Below are 13,975 nucleotides of genomic sequence, written 5' to 3'. Positions count from 1 at the left end.
GCTCAGTGGCGTAGCCATGAATGGGCCCCGGTGGGCACAGGTCCATCCACCTTCAACTCAGGTCCACCCAGCAGCAACACAGCTGGTTTGTGGCTGGCAGGGATCCCCAAGCCCTACCAGATGAAGACTCCCGGCGATCTGGTATCTCTTAACTTCACTCATCCCCTTCTCCAGTACCTTTTAAATCCTTCAGTGCTAGAACAGCAGTGAGCAGCGGCTCATACCCACTGGTCATGTCAGGCCCGAGCCTTCCCTCTGACGCAACTTCCTGACCAGGAAGTTGCATCAGAAGGAAGGCTCAGGGCTGGTGCAAGCAGCCTATGAGTCACAGCATGCTGCCAGCCTAGCACTGAAGGATTTAAAAGGTAACGGGGGGGGGGGGGGGGGGGGGGGGAGTTGGGAGAGTGAAGTTAAGATAAAGCTACATATGGTTGATTATCTATAAACAAGATCAATCCCAATACAAAATGGGGAGAACAGCATCATCATTCCCTGTGCCCTTATATATTTTTCAGTTACTGAAATAGCTGATTCATATCCCTCTAGCCCTCATTTCTTCTAGAATATACAAAAACGGGTCTTTAAAAGTTACCTCATAGATCTTGTGATCAGGGCCGGTGTTAGGCATATGGGGGCCCAGGGAAGTAATTTGGAAGGAAGGGGGCTCAAATCCTGTTAGTACTTCAGCTTTGGGCAGGCTTTGGAGACCCTGTGAAACGGGAGCTCAGGGCAGTTGCTATTTACTGCCCCCGCCCCCCACCACCTATGATGCAGGCTTAGACAATTAGACCTATTAAATTCTGAAAAATAAATCCCTAAGAGCTTCTCCTCTATCCCTCCTAATCCTTTAGCCCCCCCCCCCTTTAATCCACCTTATCCTCAATGTCCAATGTCATAGAATCAATCTCCAGTTGCTCCTCCTTTGCAAGCGTCATATTCCAAAATGACATTTGCTGTTTTGTTTTCCACTAAAGCCCATCCCCCATTTCCTATAGTTCCATCAACCACTTTACAAATTGCATGTCATTAAATCTTTAATCTCTGCTTCTTTAGCCTCAACAACACATTTGCCAACAACAAAAGGTAAATTTACATTTATTTGACAAATTCTTTATGAAGTTACCAAATCTTTCATATGGCATTTGTTTTGATTCTATTTTGGGGTTTGTTTTCTTATTGTTCACCCCTGGCCCTCTTGCTTTCAGGTTTATTCATATTACAGTATATTGCTAGTTATCCTGTGGGATGCATGCTGTCTTTATCATTTTGCTTCCGAAATTGGACACATAAGAGTCATTATTCATCAGTGGTGGTGTCCGTATCAATTTAAACACTGGCGATGGGGTTATTTTAGAAACTCTGTTCTTGTTGTGGATGTCTGAAAACTGGCATTTAGACGTTTGTAAAATGGATATTCTTGTTAGATGTAACCAGCACTTGGATCTCCATTCCTCGTGTATTTTAGACCAGGCTGTTATGTCTGCAGAGCCTGTTCTAAAATACATGAGAAATGGACGCCATTTCGGACACATTGATTGGACATCCTTATTCAGAGTTAGATGCCCTTTCTAAATGTTTAATTGAGGCCTGCTAATCCCAGTCAGCAGGCCTAAACGAAACCTGTCCAATTTTATAAAGCCAGAATCTAGACGTCAAAAACTGCAGTATGTCCACATGGCAAGGCAGTGTGGTCCAAGTATGTTTAGGATGGGACTGGGGAGGGGCCAAGCTATAGATGTCCAAGGGAAGTCACAGTAGGTATTTTTCTATTTCTGTAGAATTCACAATTTAAAATAAATAGAAAGAAATCCAGAAAGACTTGCAGTGGGATTGGAACCAGCATCCTCTGGTTCTCTGCCTTAGCTCTCAGGCAGCTACTCTAACCATTAGGCAACTCCTGCACATGGATGGCTTGAGGCCAGTTTATAATATGGATGTTCCTATGCTGCCACAAAGATATCCATGTGTCTTGTTTTGCCCAGTTCTTAGTTTGGACATTTTGGTTTGTAAAATGGATATTCTTGCTAGATGTAACCAGCACTTGGATCTCCATTCCTCGAGTATTTTAGACCAGGCTGTTATGTCTGCAGATCCTGTTCTAAAATACATGAGAAATGGACGCCATTTCGGACACACTGATTGGACATCCTTATTCAGAGTTAGATGCCCTTTCTATAATCTGCATCCACCTGTTTAATTGGGCCTGCTATTCCCAGTCAGCAGGCCTAAGCTAAACCTGTACAGGTCAGTATTCAAAAGCTCTCATCCTGAACGCAGAACCTGCTATTCAAATAACCTGCACTGACTGAGACATTCAGCAGCACCATCCAGATCGCCTTACAGACCACCTCAGCAAAATGTGCGGTGCCAGGATAGTGCTTAGACAATGAAACCTGCTATTTAATTCTGAAAACTAAGTCCCTAAGTGCTTCTCTTCTATCCTTCCTAACCCTTTAGCCCCCTCCCCCTTTAATCTGCTTTATCCTCAATGTCCAATGTCATAGAATCAATCTCTAGTTGCTCCTCATTTGCCAATGTATTACTCCAGAGTGGCATTTGCTGTTTTGTTTTCCACTAAAGTCCATCCCCCGCTTCTTATAGTTCCATCAACCACTTCACAAATTACATCAATTGTTAAATCTTTAATCTCTGCTTCTTTAGGATCAACCAAACCACCTGCAACAAAAGGTAAATTACATCTATTTGGCAGATTGTTTATGAAGTTACCCAAATCTTTCATATGGCATTTATTTTGCGTCTATTTTGGGGACCAGGAAGTTGCATCTCTACCATTTTGCTAGTATTCTAAACATTTACACAAGTAAATGTTAGCACCTACTTTACAGAATTAGCCTCATAGAGTACATGCAGACATTTACATCTGTCTCAGATAGGTTAGCCATCCTATTAGAAAATCTGGCCAAACAGAAACAGTAATTGTAGTATTTTTCAAATTCAGTCATTATTATATATAATGAAACATACAATTTTCTGTATCTAACAGAGTCAGCTGTAATAGTGACTACCAAAGGTAAGCTTTAATTTAATTTCAGTGGGATTGGAACCAGCATCCTCTGGTTCTCTGCCCTAGTTCTCAGTCAGCTACTCTAGGCAATAGGCAACTCCTGCACATGGATGGCTTGTGGCCAGTTTGTAATATGGATATTCTTGCTAGATGTAACCAGCACTTGAATGCCCATTCCTCATGTATTTTAGATCAGGCTATATGTGTTCTAAAATACATGAGAAATGGACGCCATTTGGGACACACTGACTTGAACATCCTTATTCAGAGTTTGATCTGCTTTCTATAATCTGCATCCACCTGTTTAATTGGGCCTGCTATTCCCAGTCAGCAGGCCTAAGCTAAACCTGTACAGGTCAGTATTCAAAAGCTCTCATCCTGAACGCAGAACCTGCTATTCAAATAAGCTGCACTGACTGAGACATTCAGCAGCACCATCCAGATCACCTTACAGACCGCCTCGAGAAAATATGCGGTTAGTGCCAGGATAGTGCATGGCTCAGTGGCGTAGCCATGAGTGGGCACAGGTCCATCCACCTTCAACTCAGGTCCACCCAGCAGCAACACAGCTGGTTTGTGGCTGGTAGGGATCCCCAAGCCCTACCAGATGAAGACTCCTGGCGATCTGGTATCTCTTAACTTCACTCACCCCCTTCTCCAGTACCTTTTAAATCCTTCAGTGCTAGAACAGCAGTGAGCAGCGGCTCATACCCACTGGTCATGTGAGGCCCGAGCCTTCCCTCTGACGCAACTTCCTGACCAGGAAGTTGCGTCAGAAGGAAGGCTCAGGGCTGGTGCAAGCAGCCTATGAGTCACAGCATGCTGCCAGCCTAGCACTGAAGGATTTAAAAGGTAACGGGGGGGGGGGGGGGGGAGTTGGGAGAGTGAAGTTAAGATAAAGCTACATATGGTTGATTATCTATAAACAAGATCAATCCCAATACAAAATGGGGAGAACAGCATCATCATTCCCTGTGCCCTTATGCTGTGCTAGAATCTTCTAGATTTATTATCATCTTTTGTCAAAGAACACCTTTCTCACTGAAAAATAGTTCATTCTTGTGTTTTACATATATTTTTCAGTTACTGAAATAGCTGATTCATATCCCTCTAGCCCTCATTTCTTCTAGAATATACAAAAACGGGTCTTTAAAAGTTACCTCATAGATCTTGTGATCAGGGCCGGTGTTAGGCATATGGGGGCCCAGGGAAGTAATTTGGAAGGAAGGCGCTCAGCTTTGGGCAGGCTTTGAAGACCCTGTGAAACGGGAGCTCAGGGCAGTTGCTATTTACTGCCCCCGCCCCCCACCACCTATGATGCAGGCTTAGACAATTAGACCTATTAAATTCTGAAAAATAAATCCCTAAGAGCTTCTCCTCTATCCCTCCTAATCCTTTAGCCCCCCCCCCCCTTTAATCCACCTTATCCTCAATGTCCAATGTCATAGAATCAATCTCCAGTTGCTCCTCCTTTGCAAGCGTCATATTCCAAAATGACATTTGCTGTTTTGTTTTCCACTAAAGCCCATCCTCCATTTCCTATAGTTCCACCAACCACTTTACAAATTGCATCTGTCATTAAATCTTTAATCTCTGCTTCTTTAGCCTCAACAACACATTTGCCAACAACAAAAGGTAAATTTACATTTATTTGACAAATTCTTTATGAAGTTACCAAATCTTTCATATGGCATTTGTTTTGATTCTATTTTGGGGTTTGTTTTCTTATTGTTCACCCCTGGCCCTCTTGCTTTCAGGTTTATTCATATTACAGTATATTGCTAGTTATCCTGTGGGATGCATGCCGTCTTTATCATTTTGCTTCCGAAATTGGACACATAAGAGTCATTATTCATCAGTGGTGGTGTCCGTATCAATTTAAACACTGGCGATGGGGTTATTTTAGAAACTCTGTCCTTGTTGTGGATGTCTGAAAACTGGCATTTAGATGTCCAATTTTATAAAGCCAGAATCTGGACGTCAAAAACTGCAGTATGTCCACATGGCAAGGCAGTGTGGTCTAAGTATTTTTAGGATGGGACTTGGGAGGGGCCAAGCTATAGATGTCCAAGGGAAGTCACAGTAGGTATTTTTCTATTTCTGTAGAATTCACAATTTAAAAATAATTAAAAAGAAATCCAGAAAGACTTGCAGTGGGATTGGAACCAGCATCCTCTGGTTCTCTGCCCTAGTTCTCAGTCAGCTACTCTAGCCAATAGGCAACTCCTGCACATGGATGGCTTGTGGCCAGTTTGTAAAATGGATATTCTTGCTAGATGTAACCAGCACTTGGATGCCCATTCCTCATGTATTTTAGACCAGGCTATATGTGTTCTAAAATACATGAGAAATGGACGCCATTTGGGACACACTGACTTGAACATCCTTATTCAGAGTTTGATCTGCTTTCTATAATCTGCATCCACCTGTTTAATTGGGCCTGCTATTCCCAGTCAGCAGGCCTAAGCTAAACCTGTATAGGTCAGTATTCAAAAGCTCTCATCCTGAACGCAGAACCTGCTATTCAAATAAGCTGCACTGACTGAGACATTCAGCAGCACCATCCAGATCACCTTACAGACCGCCTCGAGAAAATATGCGGTTAGTGCCAGGACAGTGCATGGCTCAGTGGCGTAGCCATGAATGGGCCCCGGTGGGCACAGGTCCATCCACCTTCAACTCAGGTCCACCCAGCAGCAACACAGCTGGTTTGTGGCTGGCAGGGATCCCCAGGCCCTACCAGATGAAGACTCCTGGCGATCTGGTATTTCTTAACTTCACTCACCCCCTTCTCCAGTACCTTTTAAATCCTTCAATGCTAGAACAGCAGTGAGCAGCGGCTCATACCCACTGGTCATGTCAGGCCCGAGCCTTCCCTCTGACACAACTTCCTGACCAGGAAGTTGCATCAGAAGGAAGGCTCAAGGCTGGTGTGAGCAGCCTACGAGTCACAGCATGCTGCCAGCCTAGCACTGAGGATTTAAAAGGTACCGGGCAGCGGGGGGGGGGGGGGGGGGGGGGGGGGGGGGGGGGGGGGGGGAGTTGGGAGAGTGAAGTTAAGATAAAGCTACATATGGTTGATTATCTATAAACAAGATCAATCCCAATACAAAATGGGGAGAACAGCATCATCATTCCCTGTGCCCTTATATATTTTTCAGTTACTGAAATAGCTGATTCATATCCCTCTAGCCCTCATTTCTTCTAGAATATACAAAAACGGGTCTTTAAAAGTTACCTCATAGATCTTGTGATCAGGGCCGGTGTTAGGCATATGGGGGCCCAGGGAAGTAATTTGGAAGGAAGGGGGCTCAAATCCTGTTAGTACTTCAGCTTTGGGCAGGCTTTGGAGACCCTGTGAAACGGGAGCTCAGGGCAGTTGCTATTTACTGCCCCCGCCCCCCACCACCTATGATGCAGGCTTAGACAATTAGACCTATTAAATTCTGAAAAATAAATCCCTAAGAGCTTCTCCTCTATCCCTCCTAATCCTTTAGCCCCCCCCCCTTTAATCCACCTTATCCTCAATGTCCAATGTCATAGAATCAATCTCCAGTTGCTCCTCCTTTGCAAGCGTCATATTCCAAAATGACATTTGCTGTTTTGTTTTCCACTAAAGCCCATCCCCCATTTCCTATAGTTCCATCAACCACTTTACAAATTGCATGTCATTAAATCTTTAATCTCTGCTTCTTTAGCCTCAACAACACATTTGCCAACAACAAAAGGTAAATTTACATTTATTTGACAAATTCTTTATGAAGTTACCAAATCTTTCATATGGCATTTGTTTTGATTCTATTTTGGGGTTTGTTTTCTTATTGTTCACCCCTGGCCCTCTTGCTTTCAGGTTTATTCATATTACAGTATCCTGTGGGATGCATGCTGTCTTTATCATTTTGTTTCCGAAATTGGACACATAAGAGTCATTATTCATCAGTGGTGGTGTCCGTATCAATTTAAACACTGGCGATGGGGTTATTTTAGAAACTCTGTTCTTGTTGTGGATGTCTGAAAACTGGCATTTAGACGTTTGTAAAATGGATATTCTTGTTAGATGTAACCAGCACTTGGATCTCCATTCCTCGTGTATTTTAGACCAGGCTATTATGTCTGCAGAGCCTGTTCTAAAATACATGAGAAATGGACGCCATTTCGGACACATTGATTGGACATCCTTATTCAGAGTTAGATGCCCTTTCTAAAATCTGCATCCACCTGTTTAATTGAGGCCTGCTAATCCCAGTCAGCAGGCCTAAACGAAACCTGTCCAATTTTATAAAGCCAGAATCTAGACGTCAAAAACTGCAGTATGTCCACATGGCAAGGCAGTGTGGTCTAAGTATGGACTGGGGAGGGGCCAAGCTATAGATGTCCAAGGGAAGTCACAGTAGGTATTTTTCTATTTCTGTAGAATTCACAATTTAAAATAAATAGAAAGAAATCCAGAAAGACTTGCAGTGGGAATGGAACCAGCATCCTCTGGTTCTCTGCCTTAGCTCTCAGGCAACTACTCTAACAATTAGGCAACTCCTGCACATGGATGGCTTGAGGCCAGTTTATAATATGGATGTTCCTATGCTGCCACAAAGATATCCATGTCTCTTGTTTTGCCCAGTTCTTAGTTTGGACATTTTGGTTTGTAAAATGGATATTCTTGCTAGATATAACCAGCACTTGGATCTCCATTCCTCGAGTATTTTGGACCAGGCTGTTATGTCTGCAGATCCTGTTCTAAAATACATGAGAAATGGATGCCATTTCGGACACATTGATTGGACATCCTTATTCAGAGTTAGATGCCCTTTCTAAAATCTGCATCCACCTGTTTAATTGAGGCCTGCTATTCCCAGTCAGCAGGCCTAAGCTAAACCTGTACAGGTCAGTATTCAAAAGCTCTCATCCTGAACGCAGAACCTGCTATCCAAATAAGCTGCACTGACAGACATTCAGCAGCACCATCCAGATCGCCTTACAGACCACCTCAGCAAAATGTGCGGTGCCAGGATAGTGCTTAGACAATGAAACCTGCTATTTAATTCTGAAAACTAAATCCCTAAGAGCTTCTCTTCTATCCCTCCTAACCCTTTAGCCCCCTCCCCCTTTAATCTGCTTTATCCTCAATGTCCAATGTCATAGAATCAATCTCTAGTTGCTCCTCATTTGCCAATGTATTACTCCAGAGTGGCATTTGCTGTTTTGTTTTCCACTAAAGTCCATCCCCCGCTTCTTATAGTTCCATCAACCACTTCACAAATTACATCAATTGTTAAATCTTTAATCTCTGCTTCTTTAGGATCAACCAAACCACCTGCAACAAAAGGTAAATTACATCTATTTGGCAGATTCTTTATGAAGTTACCAAATCTTTCATATGGCATTTATTTTGCGTCTATTTTGGGGACCAGGAAGTTGCATCTCTACCATTTTGCTAGTATTCTAAACATTTACACAAGTAAATGTTAGCACCTACTTTACAGAATTAGCCTCATAGAGTACATGCAGACCTTTACATCTGTCTCAGATAGGTTAGCCATCCTATTAGAAAATCTGGCCAAACAGAAACAGTAATTGTAGTATTTTTCAAATTCAGTCATTATTATATATAATGAAACATACAATTTTCTGTATCTAACAGAGTCAGCTGTAATAGTGACTACCAAAGGTAAGCTTTAATTTAATTTCAGTGGGATTGGAACCAGCATCCTCTGGTTCTCTGCCCTAGTTCTCAGTCAGCTACTCTAGGCAATAGGCAACTCCTGCACATGGATGGCTTGTGGCCAGTTTGTAATATGGATATTCTTGCTAGATGTAACCAGCACTTCGATGCCCATTCCTCATGTATTTTAGACCAGGCTATATGTGTTCTAAAATACATGAGAAATGGACGCCATTTGGGACACACTGACTTGAACATCCTTATTCAGAGTTTGATCTGCTTTCTATAATCTGCATCCACCTGTTTAATTGAGGCCTGCTAATCCCAGTCAGCAGGCCTAAGCTAAACCTGTACAGGTCAGTATTCAAAAGCTCTCATCCTGAACGCAGAACCTGCTATTCAAATAAGCTGCACTGACTGAGACATTCAGCAGCACCATCCAGATCGCCTTACAGACCACCTCAGCAAAATGTGCGGTGCCAGGATAGTGCTTAGACAATGAAACCTGCTATTTAATTCTGAAAACTAAATCCCTAAGAGCTTCTCTTCTATCCCTCCTAACCCTTTAGCCCCCTCCCCCTTTAATCTGCTTTATCCTCAATGTCCAATGTCATAGAATCAATCTCTAGTTGCTCCTCATTTGCCAATGTATTACTCCAGAGTGGCATTTGCTGTTTTGTTTTCCACTAAAGTCCATCCCCCGCTTCTTATAGTTCCATCAACCACTTCACAAATTACATCAATTGTTAAATCTTTAATCTCTGCTTCTTTAGGATCAACCAAACCACCTGCAACAAAAGGTAAATTACATCTATTTGGCAGATTCTTTATGAAGTTACCAAATCTTTCATATGGCATTTATTTTGCGTCTATTTTGGGGACCAGGAAGTTGCATCTCTACCATTTTGCTAGTATTCTAAACATTTACACAAGTAAATGTTAGCACCTACTTTACAGAATTAGCCTCATAGAGTACATGCAGACCTTTACATCTGTCTCAGATAGGTTAGCCATCCTATTAGAAAATCTGGCCAAACAGAAACAGTAATTGTAGTATTTTTCAAATTCAGTCATTATTATATATAATGAAACATACAATTTTCTGTATCTAACAGAGTCAGCTGTAGTAGTGACTACCAAAGGTAAGCTTTAATTTAATTTCAGTACTTTAATACAAATATCAGAACTGACCCAGTAGCTGAAAAATGAAACAATGAACTATCACTAGCCTTCTAGGCTTCAGGCTACCTTGGGCTACAAGTGCAATAAAGTCTATCAAAAGAAAAACAAAGTACAGCAGCGTCTGGGCACAACTGGCCAGGCCATATTTAAATGTAGAGCAAGAGCTAGGGAAGCATTAAATGTTCCAGTCTCTCTTCTTCCCAACCCCAACTCATCCCCACAAATCTACCCCACCTTACTTTTGTTCTCCTCTCCCTCTTCCCACCCACAGACCATCTAATACCATAATTACTATATATACTCAAATATAAGCCTATCCTTTGGGGTTGTAATTCAAAGGGTTTAACTGGTTAATTTCTGAAGTTGGCCAGATAAACCCCAAATTCTGAATACCCTGCCTCACCAAGTGGGTAATTTGTTGTCCCTAACTCAGTACACAAAATTTAGATCATAAAATGTGTGGGGTGAAAGGATATCTTCAAGTTTAACCTGATAAAATTATGCAGATATTCAGCAGTAGACTTATGCACATAAGTGCCACTGAATATTTGGATAAAGTTGTACACATAACTTTTAAGTCTTGTTATTTTTTGAATATTGGCTTCTGTGCTTCTTTATAATAGGATACATAGGTGAAAAGTCCAAAAAAAACCAAGCCTATTTTAAGCCTGTTTATAAAGAAAACATTGGCACTTATTTTACTTTCTAAAATATGCTCCTAGAACTAATCCCAACAGTACACAAATTGATATGTACAAATTTATGCCTACTCTAAAAAGGTACAAATGTGTATATGTACTCCATGCATGCACAAACATAGTTTATATAAAATATAAATGCTCATTGCAATTCTGCCTCAACCCTGCCCACATTACACCCCAAGAAATGCCTAACTAGCCTCTTTTACAAAGACACACGTGGTATTTTTAGCACATGCTAAAAATAAGCATGCACTAAGGGCCTTACTCTATAAAGGTTACATTCCTAAATTTATGAGCATAATTTCTGCTCCTAAATTTCTGCTCCTAAATTACGAGCATACTCTATGCTCCAAAATAGATTAAATGCTAGACACGCTCATATATTCCTATTGGCATCTCTAGCATTTAGTGCACACTCATTATTAGCAAGCACTAAAAATGCCAGAGCGTCTTTGTAAAAAAAAAACCCTAAATGCAGATCATGTAAAAGTAGGTACACGCTTTCCATGCATATATTTTTTTATGCGTGTATGCAGCCAGGGAAACTCCCGCGCCGCTCACTGCCAACAAGAGGCTCCCTAGCCCTTGTTGGCAGCTTTTATGCTTTCCCCTGTAGCCCTGCCCCTTCCGGCTTCCCAACCAACGGCAAGGGGGTCTCCTGCCGCGTCATCTCAATCGCCGATGGGGAAGCCGGAAAGAAAGGGTCGCTCTGATGCAGGAGCTGCCGGGCAGCCACCGCCATGTTATTTTAGACCAGGCTATATGGACAGTATTATTAAAAAATATTACCCTTATAATTTGTGTTTTTGTTATGCTTAAATACCTAAGGGCTCTGTTTACTAAGCCGCGTTATAGGCATGTTAGCGTCTTTAATGCACATTAAACATGTACGCATGTTAACCGTTTAGACACCTACAATATCCCTATAGGCGCCTACATGGTTAACACGCGCGGTAATTGTAGGCGCTTTAAAAACACTAACACACCTTAATAAACATGGCCCTAAGTCATTTGAGTACAACAAAAACATTAGAATATCCAACTATACATTTCCCTGTTTGTAAATGGCAGTAGGAATACTTACGTTGGTCATGGAAACAGAATGCATATGATAGCTGTAATAAAAACTGAAACATAAGATTGTCTTTTTTTTCTTAAAATTAGAACAACCCACTCCCACTCCACATGGTAAGAAAATAATATTTTGCTTCACGTATTCTGATTTTTGAAGTCTTTGATTTTTACAGTATATACATTTGCATGTACACATCTATGCAGGATATTAGATACACTTTTGGTTAAAATCAGTCTTTCTTGCTATACCAAAAATAGTACTATCACACTATAAGTTAAACAGAATTGTAGATCTTAGTTTGGAAATGTAATCTTATGTAGAACAAGACAAAACTAGATATGGTCGATTATCTAGAAACAAGATCATTCCAATACAAAATGGGGAGGACAATTTCACTACTCCCTGTGCCCTTATGCTGTGCTGAAATCTGGTCCCTCCTAGATTTATAGAATCATATCTTGTTGAAGAATGACTTTCTCACTGAAAAGTACTTGATTCCTATGTTTTATTTTTCAGTTACTGAAATGTCTATATCATATCTCTCATTTCCTCTAGAATATACAAATATAAGTCTTTAAATGTTATCTCGTATGATCAGGGCTGTTGAGTATGCAGGGGCCCAGGGCAGCAATTTGGAAACGGGGGGGGGGGGGGGGGGGGGACTCAAATTCTGCCAGTAGGCTGTACCTTCTTCAGCTTTGATCAGGCTTTGGAGGCCCCTGTGCCATGGGGGCACAGGGCAGTTCCTTTGTTTGCAAGTCCACCCTCCCCCCCCCCCCCCCCCCAACAACAACCCTGCTTAAGATGCAGGCTTAGACAATTAAACTTACAACTTAATTCTGAAAAATAAATCTTTAAAAGCTTCTCCTCCATCCCTCCTAACTGCTTTAACAGTTTCTCCCTCCCCACCTCCCTTAAATCTACCCTATCTTCTAAGTCCAATATCATAGGATCCATCTCCAGCTGCTCCTTCTTTGCAAAGTATCTTGCTCCAAAATGACATTTGCTGGTTTCTTTTCAACTAAAGCCCATCCCCCCACTTTCTATAGTTCCAACAACCACTTTACAAATTACAATAGTCGTTAAATCTTTAATCTCTGCTTCTTTAGGATCAACACCACATTCATTTCCATCATCAGGTAAATGTAATTTATTTGACATTTTTATAATGCTACCAAATCTTTCATATGGTATTTGTTTTGCTTCTATATTGAGGTTTGTTTCCTCGTTGTTCACCCCTGGCTCTGTTGGTTTCCGATTTGTTCACATTATATTGTTAAGTCATCCTGTGGATGCATGCTGCCTACATGTACGGGTCAATATTCAAAAACACTCATCCGGAAAACAACACCTGCTCTGGATAAGTTGTGTACACTGAGACATTCAGCTGCACTATCCAGATCGCCTTACAGACTGCCTCAGCCCTATGCAGTTTGTGCCAGGAAAGAGCATGGGTGAAGCCAGGGAAGTCCCAGGATTTAGAGAAGGCTGTCCTAAATTATCCAGATAAGTTTTCAGGATAGTGAATTGAATATCGTCACTATTCAGATACGACGGTCAGTGCTGGAACTTACCTGGATATTCAGCGCAGGTCATTATCCGTATAGTGCCGGTGAATATCTGTATATATTTTGACCACCACAGCCAGCATTTAAAAAAAAAAACCCCAGTGACTATGATGCCTGAACTCAATAGCTTATCTAGATAGAGACTGAAAAATGTCACTATCCAGATAATTTTTTACTCTATCCTCTACCCCTATGCTCTAAAGGTAGACAGATTTTCAGTCCACTGCTATTCATGTTAAGTATAATTTTATTAGGAAGTACATAGTTTAAGGGAGCAAGTATGTGCCCAGTTAGGGCCTGGTTTATAAAGACATACATGTACCTATGTGCCATTACAAAACACTAGTGTAAGTGGCAGAAATCACATCTATAATACAGACATGGTCATGCCTAAATCATTTAAATATGCACATAAATTAGCATATTTTATCATCTATGTGCATACTTGTGAACTCTGCCTATACTCTGTCCAGATTCTGCTCCTGTATATACCTACCAGCAAAATAGGCAGCATCATACCAATGAACATATTTTTACTGCACAATAGTCAGAAATTTATATCAGCCATTTACATGTATACAATTTATAAAATTGCCCCATAGTAATCAAAAATCCATGGATATGCAAGTTATACATTCACAAGCCACCAGTGAGCATATAATTTGCATTAACCATTGGGCCGATAAGGCTCCAGAAGAGATAGTACCAATGATTTATACAGAGGCATTAACAATCGTTTGTTCCTCTGGCTTTCCCCATTGCCTT

General features: G+C 41.4%; 1 protein-coding gene across 1 annotated transcript in view; it reads left to right on the top strand.

Moving 5' to 3' along the window:
- LOC115479047 (mucin-2-like) overlaps positions 1-13,975 on the top strand; it is a 245,734-nt gene that overhangs the window by 201,278 nt on the left and 30,481 nt on the right. Inside the window, exons 168-178 of the mRNA XM_030216763.1 lie at positions 1,054-1,083; positions 2,662-2,688; positions 3,005-3,031; positions 4,631-4,660; positions 6,724-6,753; positions 8,322-8,348; positions 8,664-8,690; positions 9,458-9,484; positions 9,800-9,826; positions 11,732-11,755; positions 12,752-12,781. Coding sequence (XP_030072623.1) covers positions 1,054-1,083; positions 2,662-2,688; positions 3,005-3,031; positions 4,631-4,660; positions 6,724-6,753; positions 8,322-8,348; positions 8,664-8,690; positions 9,458-9,484; positions 9,800-9,826; positions 11,732-11,755; positions 12,752-12,781 — 306 coding nt within the window. The remainder of the gene's footprint in view (positions 1-1,053; positions 1,084-2,661; positions 2,689-3,004; positions 3,032-4,630; positions 4,661-6,723; positions 6,754-8,321; positions 8,349-8,663; positions 8,691-9,457; positions 9,485-9,799; positions 9,827-11,731; positions 11,756-12,751; positions 12,782-13,975) is intronic.

This window comes from Microcaecilia unicolor, chromosome 10 (genome assembly GCF_901765095.1).
Source record: "Microcaecilia unicolor chromosome 10, aMicUni1.1, whole genome shotgun sequence".
NCBI classification, from domain to species: Eukaryota; Metazoa; Chordata; class Amphibia; order Gymnophiona; family Siphonopidae; genus Microcaecilia; species Microcaecilia unicolor.
This window is presented reverse-complemented; position numbering and strand designations above follow the sequence as displayed.